Source organism: Lepisosteus platostomus, chromosome 4 (genome assembly GCF_059453375.1).
Source record: "Lepisosteus platostomus isolate fLepPlt1 chromosome 4, fLepPlt1.hap1, whole genome shotgun sequence".
NCBI classification, from domain to species: domain Eukaryota; kingdom Metazoa; phylum Chordata; class Actinopteri; order Semionotiformes; family Lepisosteidae; genus Lepisosteus; species Lepisosteus platostomus.
In genome coordinates this window covers 2005443-2024996 of record NC_142614.1, presented here as the reverse complement: position 1 = coordinate 2024996, position 19554 = coordinate 2005443, and the positions used below count along the sequence as shown (strand labels likewise).

General features: G+C 47.0%; 1 protein-coding gene and 2 long non-coding RNA genes across 5 annotated transcripts in view; 2 read left to right on the top strand and 1 right to left on the bottom strand.

The window, feature by feature from the left end:
• Positions 1–10862, top strand: part of exoc3l2b (exocyst complex component 3-like 2b) — a 42309-nt gene extending 31447 nt beyond the window's left edge. For both annotated transcript variants that reach the window (XM_088627441.1, XM_088627440.1), the window contains exons 7-13: positions 46–146; positions 1111–1221; positions 1659–1794; positions 2737–2859; positions 3655–3810; positions 5996–6117; positions 7807–10862. In XM_088627441.1, coding sequence (XP_088483567.1) covers positions 46–146; positions 1111–1221; positions 1659–1794; positions 2737–2859; positions 3655–3810; positions 5996–6117; positions 7807–8086 — 1029 coding nt within the window. In that variant the 3' untranslated portion in view covers positions 8087–10862. The remainder of the gene's footprint in view (positions 1–45; positions 147–1110; positions 1222–1658; positions 1795–2736; positions 2860–3654; positions 3811–5995; positions 6118–7806) is intronic.
• LOC148672087 (uncharacterized) lies at positions 10000–12156 on the bottom strand. The gene is made up of 2 exons (XR_015935647.1): positions 11915–12156; positions 10000–11168 (listed from the first exon to the last, which is right to left on the bottom strand). It is a non-coding gene; the product is annotated as an uncharacterized LOC148672087 (long non-coding RNA).
• Positions 10996–14116, top strand: LOC148672086 (uncharacterized). 2 transcript variants are annotated; one of them, XR_015935646.1, is made up of 2 exons: positions 10996–11219; positions 12154–14116. It is a non-coding gene; the product is annotated as an uncharacterized LOC148672086 (long non-coding RNA). The 2 variants fall into 2 exon arrangements; XR_015935645.1 differs by having other exon boundaries at positions 11015–11219; positions 13740–14116.
• The last annotated feature ends 5438 nt before the right edge of the window (positions 14117–19554 follow it).

Genomic DNA, 19554 nt, shown 5'->3' with positions numbered 1-19554 from the left:
GTGCTTATCAGCTCAAGTGTCTGATGATACTCTGTCTTCATGCAGAGGCTGCAAGTAGACCTGGACAAATCGGCCACCATCACCAGAGACCTGGGCTCTCGTGTGGCACAGTGCTGTCTCACTGGGCTAGCAGAGTTCCTGTCCAGGTGAGGAAGATGGGAACTCGCATTAGTGCATCGCAAATCTCTGGTACACTCTTCCACTACATTGAACAGTACCGAAAATCACCCGTGTGGAAAAAAAACACTTAATGGGAACATTTCACAGTGAGCACTTGCTCATGGGGAAAAGGGGGAGGTCAGGAATAGCCCACAGACAATGTTAAAGGTCATTTCATGCTACAGTAAATCCATAGAATGACATTGAAAATAGACATAATAGACTGAAGTGTTATCTAGTCAATTAATAGTAAAGATAATGTTATCGGTACTACTGGTACTTTGAGTATGATTCTCCTAGCTGTACAGGTAGGTGTTTCAATGAAATTTTTGTTTCTGACTTCAAAGCATGTTTAACTTTCTGAAAGGCTCTTTCTCTCAAAGTTAATTTTTAACTGTAAAAATGTCACGCGCACTCTGCCCGTTCCGCCACGACCTTGGCACGGCTGCCTCTCAGAGCAGCTCGAAGGGTATCTTGGACGGGAGAGGAGATTTCCCCTGATGCCCCGAAGCCCGAGTGGACAAGCCTTGCGCAAGGCTCGCCATGTGTCTCTCACGACCCCAGCCCTCCTCCCACACGACTTCCTGGCGTTCGCCTCCAGCGATCTGGAATGGCAAGCGTCGGAGCAAGTATAAGGCAATAAAAATAGAACCAGGCTCACAGAGGACAAGTACAATAGAACAGTAATTGGAATAAAATGAAACCATAGGAGGGAAGTGCATTACTTAAACCCCACCTTTAATATCAGGTGGCTTCCTGGTAAAGACAAATCGACCATTGTATCTGCTGGACTCCAAGCCCGGATGTCTGTGGTCTTATAGAGGCCGGAGCATAACCTTATCACTGCATGTTCTCTTCGGAGAGACATTAGTGATTCGCCTGCGTATTTGGGGCGCTGTGTTGCTGTGTCTCAGCCACGCTCACTGTGCACGTCTCTTGTCATCGTGTCAGGTTCCAGAGGAAGGTCGAGTTCTTCCACGAAACCCAGATGGAGTTTGGCCAGCAGGGTGACGGCTATATCTCGAAGACCATCGCCCTCGTCAACTGCTGCCCCCCTTTCAGGTGTGTGAAAATTCCCTCTCCGTGGCCACGTCTTCAAAAGCTTGTTCCCCTCCGTAGCAGAGACGGGTCGGCCCGCGGAGTCGCGCGCAGGAGCACGGCTCGGTCAGTTGTGTGAGGGGGTCTGATCTAAGGAACGCAGGAAAACTGTGCCAAAAACAAGCCATTCAGCCAATTGGAGCTCACGATCCCCCCCTCCCTAAGTAGGTGTCTACCTCCCTGCGCCCAGCTGAGTTTCCAAAGACCCTTTGGAATCTGCTCCCCCTGTGTTTCAGTAATCCCCTGAATGCAGTGATATACAGTAGAGCCCTTCAGAAGGTTTTCACATTCCCCTTCCTGAACACAACGTGAAATACCTGCTAGTATCATTAATTCTTATCAGTACTCTTCGAGCCTCCTTATTCCCGGAGCTCACCCTGCCTCTTGCGGTTTGACGGCAGGGCCTTCGTGCGCCGTTGCACCCAGTGCGAGCCGGCGGAGTGCGAGGAGGCGACGAGGCGGGCCAACGCCTCTCTGGACAAGATCGTAAATCAGGGAGTGAGGGTGCTGACGGACAGGCTGTTTGACCACATCAAGGTAAGACCCTCTTGGGGGCAAAGTCATCCGGTCAGTCTGTGATGGCAGACTGGTGGGAAGCTTGTTCCGTGCTCCTGCATTTCTTCTCGGAAAGCGCTTCCTGGTCTTGGAGTTCAAAGCTTTTCTCTTGTTCCTATATTTAAGGTGGATTGCTTCAGCTCAAAGTCTTTATAAAGTTCTGCGGTCAATCATAGATATTTTGCACTGGAAGCTAAGTGATCATAAAATGTGATACATTTCTCTAATGGTACTGGAGCCGTAGCTCAATGTATAGTTTCTTGTGTACTTTTCTACACTGGACCGGAATTTTTCTAGGCTTCCACAGAAGCTGTGATGTGGTGTTAAAAATCCCAGTAGGGGAAATATGAACTTTCTTCATCTTATAGTAAATTTCAGGAAGGAAGGGGATTATAGGTGTTCCAGCAGAAGGAATGCCAAGGAGTGATTTGTCAAAGATAATGTTAGAGCATTGTGTCCAGATGTTTTCTGCAGTGCGATTATTCAAGTTCATTCTGAAAGTCATCCCCTGCATTTGCACACCCAGTGTAATGTTCCAGCCTGAACCTACAGGAAACACCGTTAAGATTTCATTAGAAGGACAATCCCACCTAAACCACAGTGCTGTATAACCCAGTACAAGATAATCAGCGACAGACAAACCTGGTTCTGGAAAACTTCCTGGTTTTGAGTTTAGGAGGAAAATGTTCCCTTTTTCCCCCAGTTGGTGTCGCCAAGCAGCGCAGCGCTACTCTTTGGGATTCAAACTGGCCTTAAACTGGTCAGCAAAGGTTTTTCTTCCATTTTCCACACATACCCAGGGAGCTCTGAGGCCCAGCGGCCCAGGCACGAGGTCTTCCATGGAGCTGCACGCAGGGGGCCGAGGAGCCGAGGGGCCGAGGGGCCGAGCGGGACTAAGCGCCTGTGCTGCTCTTGTTGTTCCAGCCTTACTTCGACAAGCTGGTGAAGAGGAAGTGGCTGAACAACACAGAGGCCTTCGATACCATCCAGGAGACAATCAAGATCCACTTCAAGAGGTTCCGCCGGATGGACAGCCCCCCCTATCTGGTACAGACACGTTTGTACCCCTGTCTTTCTGGGGACTCAGGTCCCGGTTTTATTTCCTATTCCACCTCTGCACTCAAATTAACTTGAAACGGGGGGAGGGGGGGGGCAGCAGACCCTATAAAAGTTTAATCACTTTTACAGATTTAAATGAAAACATCTTTTGGGTAACAGTCATTTACATTGCAGGGTTTCCCAACATGTGTTTGTCAGGACCTACAAAATTGACCCCAGACTGGTGGTAATCTAAACACGCATATGCACACAGTCAGGCATTCTCAAGCCAGAATACTTGGTACTTTTCCATTTTTAAAACATAACTATGACAAAATTGCTCAGAAATGAATGCAGCCTGCCAGATTCAGTATTTCCCATGGTTACTGCAACATCTAGTGTGGTGTACAATTGTACTTGTATTTTTCCTTTTAATAATAATAATAATAATAATAATAATAATAATAATAATGACTTTAGTAAAACGTGAAGAAACATCATGTTTTCCCCCATTTGAATGATGCAAAAAACATATAGTTTGTATTATATGTGTACTATTATAGGGAACAGTCTTAGAACTTAAGATAAAATTTTAAACTGAAGTTCAAGCCACTATAGGCCTGATTAAGACTGAGTCACTGAGACTAATGGAGAAAGATTCCATCCTCAAGCTGTCATCAGGCTGTCGGTGGGTAAAAGGCCAATGCTGTGCCAATGGGCCAGAAAGTAGACGTTCCAGTTGCCTTTCCCTGCCCTGGACTCCAGTTCTTGACGGGCCCTTGTGTGTCCGCTCTCGTCTGCCAGACCCTGGTGAATGACATCCACAGGCGGGTCCTCACCGAGTACCTGCGGGCCATCATGAGAGGCAGGGTCATCTGCACGTCTCTGAAGATGCGGAAGAGGATGGCCAGCCGCCTGCGGGAGGAGGCCGGGCAGCTGAAGGCGCTCTTCAAAGACCTGGTGAGCTGAGTGCCACGCGCGGACAGAGGCTCCCAGAGGATGGCAAGGCCGCTCGCCGTCTTGCTGTCCTCGGTTGCTTGCTGAGCCTAGGGTGTCTCCTAATGGGGCGGAGCGGTGGCTCTGTGGCTAGGGATCTGCGCCTGTGACTGGAAGGTTGCCGGTTCAAATCCCGCGGCCGGCAGAGGAATCCTACTCCGTTGGGCCCCTGAGCAAGGCCCTTAACCCTAACTGCTCCAGGGGCGCCGTACAATGGCTGACCCTGCGCTCTGACCCCAAGCTTTTCCCTGTCTGTGTGTCTGTGTCTCCATGGAGAGCAAGCTGGGGTATGCGAAAAGACGAATTCCTAATGCAAGAAATTGTATAGGGCCAATAAAGAAACATTATTACATTATTATTATTAATGGAGGCTGTCATAAAAGCTCAGGGGGATGAGAACAACCAAGGTCACTCTCACCTCGGCTGCCTTCACTTGCTATCATTCACTTGCATCATCAAAGCAACTAACTAACGTAGGTTAGTCTCTTTGTCTAACGTAGGTTAGTCTCTAACTAACGTAGGTTAGTCTCTTTTTCTACTCCCCTCCTCCACCTTTGCAGCTGCCCCTTGGTTCTCTCACCAGTCGGCATGGGTCCTTTGGCCAGGGGCCTGGCACTTGGCCAAACAGGATAAGCCAAATTTTACCACAACTAGTCATTCAGTGAACATTCCCCAAATCATTTAATTCTCTTGCTCTCCTAGTGAGACATGACTGTGGCAATGCCGGCTGTTTCTCAGAGAAAAGCATTAAAAGCAAATCCCTGAGAAACTAGAGGCCATAGACAGCTTAGATTTAAAAAATAATCATTTCGATGTCATTTTTAAGGAATTTACCAGAGGTGATTCCATCTGCATCACACCGAATGCCTTTGAGAACAATGTCAGAGCTTCTATACTGTATACAACTTATGGTTTAATCAAGAACCATTAAAAGGGTGAACTGTAATCCCTTCTAAAGTCACAGTAGCTTTGATTTAACAAATTACTATGTCAGTGTCTGCAAAGTATGCTTGGTTTCTATTGCACACTTTTAAAATTGGGAAACCCCTTTGGAAATCTGAAGAACACCAGACCATAGCCTCAGAATAACATAGAAAATAACAGGAGCACAGAGGCCCAGTGTGCACCCTGAGGGAAGGAATTGACCCCAGATCCACAGATCAACAGTACTACAGTTAAAAGGAACATTGACCTTTAGTTCAACAAGAAACATTTTAAATAAGTTGACTTGAAACAGTGCTCCTGTCCTTCATCCATAATTTCTGTTAGTGGTAAAGAGCTGTAATAACACAAACCAGGTTCAAACGTAGGTGACGCACGAGGAGCCCGAAAGATGTGTGACTGAAGCAGCCCAGTGATGAATATCAAAGGGCAGATTCCAAGCGCAGCGTCCGGCTCCCGGCTCCAGTTAAAACATCCGTTTGTCACCTCCACGGACAACAGGAAAGCTTTGTTTAGCAAGGAGCATCCTGTGCTGGGGCTTTGAAGCGGAGCTCCCCCAGCAGGACGCTGGGAGAACTGTACAGCTGTGCAGAACAGCTCCTGAATCGGGAGCTGTGTGCAATCCAGGCATGCTCTCTCCAGACACACATCTAGAGTAGAAGCCACCAGGCACCAGTTCCGAGTGATCAGGGTTTCAAGTCAGGGGTGGGACACTGTTGCAGCAACAAGGTGCTTCGCTTACAATGCCCAGCTCTTGGAGTCTGCATGAATACACTGTAGATTGCATTGTGTCAAAGCCTGGGCCACGTCAGGCCTAATAAGCTCAGTTGCTGGATGACTTTGGTATTTGCAGCCCGCTGCACCGTTTCCTCTTCCCTGTAACCATCTGGATTGTTGTGGAAGGTTTTTTGGTGTGTCGCTTGAAATGCAGAATAATAAAAACATATATTGTAAAATAAGGGTATGTACTGTAGTTCAATGTAGATTAGGGACACTTAAGCTGGGATGAAAGGCTTTACGGTATGCACTGCTGTGGAGGCTCAGTTTGATATTTACCAGGACTTTTATTTATTCTAACTTCTTATATCTGATCCCTTTATCTAAAAGAAGTTTTATTCAAAGCAACCAGTGAACTGGAAGTGGTGGAGCGCATGATGTTCGTGGAATAAACACTAATTCCACTGGGGCCCTTCTGTTTTTCCTTCAGGAATCCGAGGCCTCGTGGCTGGACAACGCCATCCCACTGCTCTCCGAGATCATTGTGCTGGAAGACACCCCCTCGATCCAGATGGAAGTGGGAGTCCTGGTCAGGGAGTACCCAGATATCCGGTAAGTGTCGCTCTTCCAGAACCACCCAGTCCTCTAGAAACTGGTCAGGTTCCCTTGCGCAAAGTGATGTCAAAGGCTTCTTCAGGAGCACGAGTCACAGGACCCACAGCTGCCAGCCCTGGGGGTTGTATTCCCTGCTTTCAGCAGCAGCAGATCAGGTCCGTCAGATCAGGAGAGCGAACTGCAGAGTCACACTGTAGTCTGGCCCGTTATTGCTAGGTGGAGCAGGGGGGAGTCCAGGGCTCATACTGCCCCTGGAATGTATCACCAGAAGGGATCTGAGCCTCTTTGTCCAGGGCTTTGGAATGGACCTTCCTTTCTGAATGTCTGCCGCTGCTACATCCTGGTGAGGTACGTTAGCCGGTGTAGGGGGTGGGGAGAGTTTCCCATGCCAGAAGCCAGTGCTCCCTTATCGTGGAAATCCTCTTTTTGTGGCCTGTCTGCAAGGCTTTTTGAAAAGAGGTAAGGGTGCGTGGGAGTTCTCACTGGGAGTGAGAGGTAGGGTAGTCAGGGATACTGAGGGCTGTCGGCCTCACTTCTCAGGCCTGTCCCGGGTAATGTGTTTACCTCTAGAGTGTGTCCAGCGAGCGAAATTAATCTTTCTGTTAAATCAGCTGGGTGCGTCAAGCCGACACGATGGGTAGCGTAGTTTCAGACCAGCGTGATGACCAGATGACGAAGAGCGTAATACTGCGCGCCACACAGACCCCCCCGGACCCCCCCGGGACCGGGCGCTGAAGGGCACTCTGGGAGCAGCGGTGGGCTCGTAAACCCTGGCGAACCCCGCTGCCCTCCCTGCGTCTCCGGGTGGTCTTGTGATGAGGCCCCGTGCCGGCTGGCAGGCGGCCGCGTGGCGAAGCCGCGCCGCGGCCGAGAACAGGAAGCCGCACAGGAGCTGTTCCTGCCATCCCACAGGGGACAGCCTGGTGCCGAGCCCCAGAATCAAAGGCTGGCCCAGCCCGCGCGACGAGGACAGATGTTTTAGTCGTTCGGTTGTGGGGCTCCTTTTTCTTTTGTGTCTGATCGGGCCCCTCTGCCTGTTTGCTTTAGATCAAAGGGCGACCCTCCGGCAGGTTTACTCTCGAACACTGGAAGAGCTGAGGCTCAGCTTTCCCCTTTTTTTCCCATTGAGGCGGAGCGGCATAGATTTATTCTGATTGCCTCAACCTTTGCTTCAGATTGTGAAGCCTCATTTTTTTCACCACAAGCCTGGTCAGTGAGGCGATACCATTGAACACCCTCATCGGTTAAAAAATTAAAAATCACAGCATCCACTTCTTTCCATCCCAGAAAAATGCTGCCTTAATGCCAAAATGTTTCTCTCAGGTCCCCCATAATGGCTACAGCTGCCCAAACCTTAGGGGCTTTTATAGAGCTTTTTGCAGTACTGTCACATTGCATATAGATGTACAGTATAAAGTCTGAAACGTCAAAACTCCAAGTCTAGGATGTCATGCTAAACAGGATAACTGTCCAGTTAAAGATCATCCCTCGGCATGTGCGTCTGTGTCAGGCCCTGCACAGTTGGCAAGACCAAGCTGCCGAGACCGCGGCGTCTGCTCTGATTTTGTGCAGGAAACTGTCCCCCGAACCCGGTCATCGGGAGCAACGTGACGAGGCTCCACGTGTGTAGAGACTTGCTGGGGAACACCGGCGATGCATAGTGACGTTCTTCTCTCCCTGCTTCAGGAAGAAGCACATTTCCGCCGTCTTGAACATCCGTGGAATGATGCGCCAGGTGGAGCGGCAGGAGATCCTGAACATCGCGAAGGACTTCGAGAACAGCGACAGCCTGACGCAGCTCTCCCGCGACCGGGCCCTGTTCTCCGAGGTACCCGTGACCTCGGAGGTCCACTGCCTCAACCTGGGCCTCAGCCGCCTCGCCCTCACCACCTCCTCCTGCCTCTCCCTCGTCCGGTCCAGCCGGAAGAGCTCACGGAGGCGGGAGGCTCCCGAGGACCAGCTCTAACTCCGGACAGCGCTGACTCGTGTGTGTGTGTGGGGGGGGGCGTTGTCTTTTTCGACGAGTCAGCCCCTCCTTGGAGTTGAATCATCAGATCCTGATCTTGCTAAACAAGAATCTCAAGAAAATGAACTGAGGTTCGTCTGCTGGTACCTTTGATCCTAGGGCTTCTCGTTCATCTGAGACTCCTGGCAGCAGAGTGCAGGCTGATTTGTGCTGTGTCAACGTCAGAAACAGCGCTTATTTGTTCTCTGCTGCCCTGGGTGCAGGGTGCCTTTCTGTGATATGACGCTCTGAATGGACTCACCTTGTGGTATAAAGCTGGTGTGAACGTCTACATCAGGATAATACAAGGTGGTGCGATTTTTCTCTTCTTTGTCATGCGGACCGAGTCGTCTGTGTGCGGAATGTGGAGTTTCTGGGACACTGGCTGCACGTCTGAGCAGAAATCGCAGCTTCATTCGTGCCAAAAAAAAAGTCGATGAAAGTCAGTAGACTGCATGAGTGCTCAGGTCACAGTTGGCGATTCATAAGGACAACAGCATTTGTCTCCTTTTACGAGACACAGTAATCCTAAAGGCACATTTCTTTTCTTATTTGCTTTAACATAACCGCATGTCCCTTAACCAGTGCTTGCTGCATTCAATCCAATCACAGACATAAAACACCAGACAAACAGACAGGACAAACAGACAAAGACCAACTGGAAATAAGGCTGACAGATCTACATTGGAAATCGCTATAACTGCTGTATGTACTGTATCTCTGATACAATGCACTCCAGAATTTGGGGACATTTTTTTGTTTAAAAACATCTCATTCCTGTAAGATTTAGTGTCTGTTTCTAAGAAAGCAGCTGTCAATTTCATTATGGCATGATTTAAGGTACTATATTGCATTATAATTGTGCACACATCTCCCTTTTTACTTCTACTTTAGAGAATTTAAGAAAACTCTTTTTCTATGGGAGTAAATGTGAATGGAACAAGTCATACTTGAAGATAAAATTCAGCTGCAAACATCTCATCTCACCAGGAGAACATTTTCAAATTTCAAGAAAAAATCTATTTGCAGACAGTAAATCTTATTTATTGCAGATGTGTTTCTGTAGGAGTTGTGCTCTAAAGCAAAATCTCAGTCCCACATGCAGTTTTAAGAAACTATTGATTTAATCAAATAATGCCAGATGACTGTAAGAGAAACCATGTGATTTGAAAAGCAGTTTTAGAATAAATTGTAATAACCACATTTTTAAAAGGTTTCCCTTAGTTTTTCACTGAGTGGCAGTAACAACTCAGGCTGTTTTTTAGAAGCTGTGTAGAAATTCGTCTGCACAATATGACGTTCTCAGCTGTGGGTCTTGAGGTAGGACACAGGCAAGTGCAATAACTCATGTCTTGATCCAGGGGTCGCATTCAGGGTCTGTAACGAGGGTCAGATTCGGAGTGCTTAATTATGGCCTTTTATAAAGACGCCTTTTCCCACAAGTAATAATTCATGGCTTGCCTGGCTGCAGGAGAGAGTGCTCCAGGAAATCCTTTGTTTCATACAGCCGTGTGAGGAAAACAGAGCAGGAGGGGATGGTATTAGGAGAGGGAATGAGACATGGATGCACATGCGATTCACTGTGTGAATGAACTGATCACTCTGTGGATCAGTTCAGATTCCAGCAATCTCTCACTGTGGACATGTTGTCAATATTAGAGGCACACTAAACCTCAACAGTCTTTGCAGTCTCTGGTGATTTGTTTGTGGACCAGGAAGAGAGGGGTATTAAGATCTGAAACCCCACTTTCTAAACCATAATATGGATTTATATGCCAAACTGCAAGTTAGTTGGCAAACCATAAGTAAATAAGAAGGCAATACTCTCATGCCTTTAAATAAGACGTAGATTAAAGAAATGACCAAACAAAGGATTTGACAGAAAAAACACTATTTAAAATAAAATTAAATAGCTTTCATTTTTTTTATTAGCATTGGGAGATTTCACAGGTAGAAACTACAGGAAAAGTTAATTTAGAACCAAGAACAAGTGGCAGCGCTTCTGCAAAGGTTTGTGGAACTGCCCAACGGTGCTGGTGAAGCTGAAAGTCCGGCTTCTTTCAAGAAATGTTGTCATTTTCATATCCCACAGCTGATCCCATCATTCAAGGGGGCTTGGTGGATTAAAGGTCCTCCGACATCAGAGAGAAATCACTAAGAAAAGCTTTAGTTGTTTAAACCAGCCCTTACAGAAACATGCAGATGACATTCATTCTGCAGCACAATGTCCTGGCAGCTCATCTACAGGGATTAAACAAAACAATTTCCCACATGTGTTCTGTTCATTTTTGGACTATGTCCCTTGTGTTAGAAAACAAATTATGCAAGTTATGGATTTGGAAAGGCTAAAAAGGATGTCTTGATCACATTGGTGCAGAAATGAATGGTTGTAAATCATTTATTGAACAGTAACACGATATGTAGTTTCGTTTCAGGGCAGTTCAGTCTCAAAGACACAGGAGAGGAGAAAGGGGGAAGATTATGTTTTATTTTTGCTCTTCTGTCCTCTTGGTCACAGGGATATCTGGTCATTCCAATCACAGTTTCTCCTGCCCTCCTCTTTAATACCTTAACACAGCACACATCTGACTCCATGCCTTTCTTTAAACCTTTCTCCTGTCCTTGTCTGTGGTCATTGCCCGTAAGCAGGTGTGCAATCACGTAGGAAAGAATGTCTTCTACCGTGGAGTGTAAGTTATGTAATAATCTAATGTAAATAAACCAATCCTGAAAACGATACTCTTAACAGTGTGCTTTTTGGAGCGGGTGCGCACGGTGGTTAAGTCACGAGGTGTCGGCCCTCAATGTGACCTGCAGAGAGCGAGTGGATGTGCGGGGGGGAGGGGCAACGGCGAACTCGTGCGCTTACCGGTGAGGCGCGCGTGACGGTTCACGTCACGGTGACGTGCTTTCAAGCCGCCGCTGTCGATATCGTCTTACGAGGTAACGTCAGAAACATTTATGAATAATGAATCACAAGTGCTCAGGTGGGGAGCTGCGTCAGCATGCGTGGGCTGCAAACGAGCGGGTAGCTGGTTTATTCCTGCTGAAGAGAAAAGAAACACTAACGTTTCGGCTGTGGAGCCTTCTTCAGGTGCGAGTGAATTACAAATACAAATGAATTACAAATATCATAGTCATGTTATTAGTCCCACTTTATTTCAGACAAAAAACTCCAGTGGACCTGTCGTTGGTTCTGTACAATTTTCCTACTTACATCTTTATAGCCCAATGATAACTAAACTTTATCATTTTAAGGATAAAATTACCATTCCTTTAATTTAACAGGACTATGATTTAAACATATTTTGTTTTTTAAAAAAGGACTGTAACAGGATTTGTGTGCTCCCCGGAGGATGCTGTTTAGCCAATGTATTCCTTTTGGGTAGTTTGTGGGTAATTCATCCGATGAGCTCGTCGTTTCTTGTGACGTGCTCCGACAGCATGACTGGGCAGTCTGTTCTGCACTCCCTCAACCCACAACCAGGAGCTGCTGGAGAGCAGTGTGTCGGACTGAGAGCTACCAGACCCCCATGACCAATCACACACAAGCTTTCAGGACTATGTAACATAGTACATCTTTTTGTTGTTGTTGTTGTTGCTGTTGCTGAAGATAGCAACAGACAAAGAAAGCTGACTGAAATTCATGGCGATTGACATTTAAATTAGAACGATCTGGCCAGGAAACTTGCTTTATTTTTCCAAACCAGTCCAGCACTGTCTGTACCACAGTGTAAAACGAGGTTTTTAAAAACCCCAGAGCAACAGAATCTAAGGCGGAAAGGTTACCTCAAGACATGTACCGTTTTAGAACTGTGTGTGTGTATGTGTTATCTTTCCCTGGCCGGAGAGGAAAAGTAAATTTGTCAGTTCCTGGAGACCACAGTCCACCCCTGCAGGACTGGCAGTCCTATCAACATCCCAAAACAACTTCAGATTCCCCAGGGAACAGGATCTGCTCCTTGTTACGGTGTCAGATGTACTGTAGGACTGTTTGCGCATCTTTGTGTTTCGCTGGCCGCTCGCAGAAAGGAAAAGGCTGTGTGCGTTTTCCGTGACGCGGCGTCCTGACAGCAGCGCCGGCTTCCCCGCCGCCGGGACGGGCCCGCGGGAGGAGAGGAGCGCGGCACGATGCAGAGGCGCTGGAGGAGACGTCCGCGGCTCTTCGCCGGCTCTCCTACGGGATGTTTTCCAGTAAACAAAGGCTTCCTGTTGTCCGCCGAGGTGGCAAGCGGATGCTTTTATTGGAGCCAAGTTTACACGGCCTGCTGGGAGGGGACTTCCCTTCGGCATGCCACAGCCCGGGGGCTGGGCAGGGCTGTGCTGTCACTCTCACCCTGCGCCACGGGCTCCAGCGGGGCAGCCAGGGAAGGCGAGAGACCCGAGCCCGATACCGCTGCCGACGAGAGCGCTTGAAAGGCTGTGTCTCGGGCTCACCAGGAAGCTGCAACGAGCCGTATCGGGCACCACGCACCATCATGTGGGAGGAATCCCACTCCATCTGATGGCTGAAGCTTGCAAACCAGTGGGCAAACATGTCAAAACGTCCTAAGGCCTGTTGTAATGGGAGTGTTTTTGCTTCGCTTAAACTGCTTGTGATCTGATAGCTGTTAGTTGGATGAAAACATGCAACAATCAAGTTTGAAAATCAAAGCTTGGTTGCATTAGGGTCTGCATTTTCTCTCAGACCCTCGCCACTTGGCTTTTTCTAGACCGCATAACCATGATGGACCTAAGCATGTACCCCTGATCGTGTAATGCCCCATTCATTTAGCCATGTCAGGCTCTATTTTAAAATAACCATATTTATATTAAGCATATTAGAACTTGGGTTGAAATGAGACGATTAGTAATTCAGTTAGCTGGGTATTTTTCCAAGGTTTTCCTTTACAATAGTATGATTTTATACATGTAACTATTGCAAACGCAATGGAGGGTTTCTTGCATCACCCTGTGCTGCAGCAATACTTACAGACTAGTTTTATGGTGAACATCATCTCTGAGCCATACAGCCAGGGCACAGCAGTGTAGTGAAACTATACAACTGCACACACGCCTTCATCAGGCCAACACGGCTCAGGGACAGTTTCCCAGACCCCACTGTGATTCAGTGGCTCAAACAAATCAACAGGTCAAGAGTGATGTCATGATGCTTGCAGAAGATTATTGCGGTGAATGTGCACGGTGTTCCTGCAGTTGTCTCTTAGCTTTGTCATGCTGCTCTGTATGTATTTGCTCTGTTGTCGACCGCGTGTGCCTGCTGTAGGCGCCTCACAGTGCTTCTGCGCTGCTTGCCCTCCCCGAAGCGGCACTGGCATCGCCCTGGTGCTCGCAGAAGAGTGCTGAGCAGCAGGGCGAGAGCTGGAAGCATGCGGACAGCAGCCGCCGCGCTCTTCCCAGGAGAGACAGGAGCCTCCCTGCCGGGCCCGGCAGCTCGTGGGCACTGAGTCACACCGGGCAGCGCCAGCATCCGAGAGCCTTTTTCCACCCCTCCTGATTAATCCCCGGGCTCCCAACGCCTTTGTGTTCACGGTTTCTTCTGTCTGTTTCCTGTTATTTTACACTGGGCTTCGTTCGCGCTGAACAATATCCTGACGGGCTCTTATTACGACAGAGGCTGCTGGCGGCCGAGTCCAGGCCAGTTTCGGAGCCAGGGACGGACTGGCTGCTGCTCTCCCAGGCGCTCCTCCAGCCTGCCGCTCGCCAGACTCCCCTCGGACAAGAGTGGACGCAGGGATAGGGCGAGGGCACTGCGGCACAATCCCGTTACACTTTCCCTCTCTCAAGTTCTCTCCAGTCCCGACTGGCTGACCAGCGTGCTGCACGTCCACAGGATCGTAAGAACATAAGAGAGAGGGCAAACGAGGGGCAGCTTCTCGGCTTATCTATCTCCCCCTTTGGATGTTTTTAGTTAATTGATCCCAGGATCTCATCCCACTGTTTTGAGAAGCTACTTTTAGAGGCGCTGTATAAAAGATTTTTAAAATTTTATTATTATTATGTTATTATACTTTTTAGGATTTTAAATAATAGAATCAGGTTCCCTTGTAGTACTCTTGGTCCCAGACTACAAAGATCGTTTCTTTTATCCTCTCCAGTTGATTCCTTTCAGCTCAGGGATGTAGCTGGGTGGTCTCTGAACTGATTCCCAAGCAGCCCCAAGGATCAAAGCTGTGGCAGCACTGCAGTGTCCCTTGTGTAAGTGTAAGAGCCAAGGAGGTGCAAGGGAGGGGAGGGAGGGATGCCAAGTGCTGAATGCTGGGAAAGGTGAGCTAGCTTCCTGTATTTTAGTCTCAGACCTTCGCCTGTTGAGATCTATTTTACTTTCAAAGTAAGTTACTTTCCACACCTACACAGCCATGCAGCTCTCCCTAGAGGAACAGAAGGGTAGCACAAAAACTGCGATAAGATCCACATTTCTGCAGAGCAGCGCCGTTTACTGCATGGGTTGCAAGTGACTTGTAGTATTACTCTTTCAGGGACTGTCACTGCAGTTGCACCTGTAGATGATACAGGAAATGAAATACCAGCAGGTCAGGCCTATCGGACATTGTTGTCAGAGGGGCTTCACTGTGTGCTGGCCCTCGCTCCACAGGATTTGAGTTTAATAAGCCCGTTCGTTTGCAGTGTCTGGGCTCTTCCTTGTTATCAACACAGGCATGTATTTTGCTGCACACATTTGCATTCAAGCAGTAGCCATCAGGGTGGGGGGGCTCTCTAGATCAAGAGTCTCCCCCCCCCCAGTCTTAAGGAGTTTTAAAGAACTGCAGCACAATGAACTCCCTGGGAAACGCAAAGCATGCTTCCTCTAATTAATGTTCCCTGGGGCTGGAAAACAAATTGACACGAATTAGCTTCTGTTTGTTTTAGGAAGACGGCTGGGATTTCTTTGTTCTGCAAATAAATTCCTTTGCTCCCCCCCACAGAAGGGTTTCCCAAATTGAGCCCCCAGTGCCAGACTCATCAGCGCGAAGCTCCTGCATCTCTTTGTTCTGTCCCAGCTCTGTGTAGACCTCCGGGACATGTGGGGAGGCTGCAGAGCACAGACAGGCCAGGTCAAGAGCGATCACAGGCTGTGGGTACCCCTGAGGGGCAGACCTTGGGTCCCCCTTGTTCTTCTGTTTCCAGAGATGCACTTTAGGGGGTCTGAATGGACTTCGTATGTGTTCAATAAGGTTCTCCGTCTTGCATCACATATGAGCCCTTTCCAGAAAGTCATGTTTAGCAAACCATGGACATGATTGACTTAAAAAAAAAAAGAAAATGCCTATTATTTTCTCAGTCATCCATTTCGCTACATTCCTGGACAGCCCGATCCTGGCTCTGGTTTCATATCAGCAGGCTGTACTGATAAGCACTCCAGTGGGCTGTGCAGAGCTTGTAGTCAGATAAGATCTGCAGGTAATGCTGACCCAGACAGGGAACAAACAACCTCCTCAGTCTGTTAGCTCCTCCCAGATGTGAACACACAGTGATAACAACTGCAGCGCTTATTTTAGGTAAGGAGATTCAAACATCCCTGGATGGAAACAATGTCAAAGTTTATTGAATGCATAATGAAGGGAAATTGCTTCTTGTGAATATAATACCTGCTCCACTTCAAACTTTGGTGGAAAACAGACATTTTCTAAATACTCAAAAATCTGTACAAAAATGTTCAAACAGTGTGAGATTTATTATACACTAGTGACTTTATTTCATTGTGAAAGTGGAGGGTGTTTAGACTATTAGATGAGTCATGCTGGAAACACAGTCCCGCTGGGCAGCAGTGTGGACTGGTGGCCTAGGACTCTTCACTCCCTGGAAGGTTATGGGTTCAGATCCTGGGTAGAGACCTGCTATTGTTCCTCCTGACCAGGGAGGCTCGCTCAGATTGCTCCAGTAACACTTCTGACTGTACAAAATAACAGAAAGTGATGTTGGATAAAGATATTTATGAATTTGCTAACCTTGGGAACTAATAACATCTGGCAGATATACTGTAGTTATATAAAGATATTTATATGGTCTAAACATCTAAATTGCAACAAGAAATATTAAATCTGATTATTGCGGTCCTGTCCAGTAGCCAGGATGCTGTTTTGGGGGCTGTATGCTGGTGTTAAGGAATGAGGATAGAAACCACCTCAGATGAGAGAGACTGTTTATTCTTTCAGGCTTCAGTCAGCAAAACACAGTACTATCAGCCCTGTGATAATGGGAGAGGTTTCAGATTGAAGCCGTTGTTACTTTAACAGAGGTTTAGAACTGTCTATTTAAGAACACACTTTAGCCTATAATTTTTAAAAAACAAAAATTCTCAACATTAGATGTGCATATGTTGTGCATACGTGAATATTGTGCATACAGTATGTTGTATATTTATTTATTGTTGTCATTCTGTAAAGCACTTTGAGAAGGTTAGTGCTGTTTTCTCACAGGTCCTAAGTTCAATACTGAGAATACTCTGTGTGGAATCTGCATGTTCCTGTCTTGCAAACTGCAGTTTCAGGTTGGGCTCTCGGTTGCTCTTACCGCTTGCCAGGAATAAGTGACTTTCTTCAGATACACCATTTAAACTGGACAGTATGCCTGTGGAAAGCAGGAGGATACTGGGCACCTGAAGAACATTCATGCAGCCACATGGAGAGCATGCAAACTCCATACAGACAGAAATTCCAGGCTGGAATCTAACACAAGGCTGCACTAGAGAGGAACATCTTCGGGGCTGGAGGAGAGTACCACTTGTATTGGGGATCTGTTTTCTGCATAAAAACAGCACAAAAAGTGTTTTGTCGTGTTTTGTCACGTGCTGCTCCTTCCAGGTGCCAGATCTATACCTGAGAGAAACCCGCTCTCATGAAACAGTAAGTTCCCAAAATAAATAACAAAATGTGTTGGATCAGTACTTGGGTGTTGAAAACCAGAGCAGCCTCACATGATGTCAGTGACACTGTAAACATCCATTAAATGAGTGGATATTTGTTTTCTTTTGTGTAAATTGTTTTGACATTCAAATAATAGTGAGAAAAAATACACTGGGCTTTTTTTTCCCTCAGATTGCCGTGTGCACACAGGGGCTTTTATTCCTGTGAACGTCTCCACAGGAAGGGGAGATTGACTGGCACAGAGCATTCTGTGTGCAGAGAGCCAAGTTATCAGGCTGGACATCTCTCTTCTCCCCTTCCTATTGGATAGCAGAGCCCATTTGTCTTAAGGGAAGTAAGTACCTCCCTGTTATGTCTGAGGCTCCACTAAGCATTCCAAAAGCAGCTAATCACATCTTTTGCGTAACACCTTTACAAAAACAGCTTATCTACGTACAGACAATGCTATATATAAGTGCCATTTAGACTAGTTGTTATTCATAGGAGTAGCATATGTAACTCATATACTAGACTCATTTCCACAGCTTATGCAATAAGCAAAAGTGTCTCACTTTTGAAGTTGTTATTTTTCCCTTTGCAGCAGGGGTTCTTATCATGTTGAAAGCAGTGCCCAGGCATGAGTGTGAAATGGATTATTGAGCGTTTGTGCAACATGTTACTGGTTCTCCCTGATCCCTGATCCCCAGTTTGAGGTACTGCCTTAGCCTGGAATTGGCCAAGTCCTCACCCAGTCCAGGAAGATACATTCCCAAAATAAGACCTTTTTTAAACCTTTGACAGGAAATTGATAGTGTTAGGTCTGTGTTAACACACACTCATCCTTTTGCCACTTCCTATAATTAAAAAAAATATTTGAACTCTTTACTTGCATCTTGGTTTCATATCCCATGTTGCCCTTGCACAATAAAGTCTCTCACTTTACTGTAAATGTGTTGGAAATACATAGAAGTGTCTCCAGAGCTACATATCAAGCATTGTGCACTTTTGCTGTGGCCTGTGTAAAAAAATTGTACAGTTTTGTGTTGGTTCTCTGAAAAGTCCCACATGAGACAGGTATATGCACATCTAGAAATTAAGAAATGCACATTTGAAGGCGTAACAGTTGTAGAAGACCGAGTGAGGGTCAAGACAGTGACTATGCGAGGGAAGGTTTTCTGTTTGCACCTAAGACAGCTGTCTTTCTGCACCTGAAGCCTGCGATTTTTCACACCTGTGTGTTAGCAGGGTGATATGGCCAGCAGCCATATCACCCTGCAACTCACAACTGGCAACCCACTGAAGCTACGCAGGTGTGAGCCTGGTCAGTACCTGGATGGGAGACCTCCTGGGAAAAACTAAGGTTGCTGCTGGAAGAGGTGTTAGTGGGGCCAGTGGGGGGCGCTCACCCTGCGGTCCATGTGGGTCCTAATGCCCCAGTATAGTGACGGGGACACTATACTGTAAAACAGGCGCCGTCCTTCGCATGAGACGTAAAACCGAGGTCCTGACTCTCTGTGGTCATTAAAAATCCCAGGGTGTTTCTCGAAAAGAGTAGGGGTGTAACCCCGGTGTCCTGGCCAAATTTCCCATTGGCCCTTACCAATCATGGCCTCCTAATAATCCCCCTCTATGAATTGGCTACATTACTCTGCTCTCCTCCCCACTGATAGCTGATGTGTGGTGAGCGTTCTGGCGCACTATGGCTGCCGTCGCATCATCCAGGTGGATGCTGCACATTGGTGGTGGTGGAGGGGAGTCCCCATTACCTGTAAAGCGCTTTGAGTGGAGTGTCCAGAAAAGCGCTATATAAGTGTAAGCAATTATTATTATTATTATTAAACCAGAGAGAAATCAAACAGATTGCGGTATGCCAAATGGCATGTTCCTGTCCTGTTTTATTTGTGTTTGAAAGACTTCTGACAGTGTCCTGTGCCCTTTGTGTTCCTTTGATATGTTAAAGTCTTGCCTACATTTAATGTATAAAAGGGAAAGTGTAACTTCAGTCAAGCGAATATATTTACTGAGTGCTAGAGGAAACCCTTTCTCTGTGATATGCTCCCCTTCAGCTGATTGAATAAAAGATCTGTTTGACAATCTCCTAACCCGAGTGAAGACTGAGTTTTCTTCGACACACTGTTTTGCAACAGTGACAGCAAATATAGACCTACAGCAAAAGTGAGACAGAAAAAATGATTGGTGTGGCTTTCCAGCTTGGTGTGGCGTTAATTTACTCTGTACACCTCTTGGCTGCGAGAGTCCTTTCTGAAGCATTTCTATGGGAATAGTCAGATATGATGACAAATGACACTCGGACAGGAAAACAACAACTGAGAGTCACACGTAGCTTCCGAAACAGGTTATGCAGTGAGCAGTGAAATAACAGGAAAGTGCAATGTGCTGTACCCCTTCCAGACACTGACAGATAGAGTTGTTTCTGTACTGTTGAAGAGCGCGAGATTAAAAAGCAAACTTTTGCATTCTCCATAGAAAGAATGTCCAGTCTGCTGCCTTCACACTTCATTTTGACTGTACAAAAGAGTTTTGCTTGAGGTTTGAGAAGGACCTTTCTGAATCTTCTTGGGA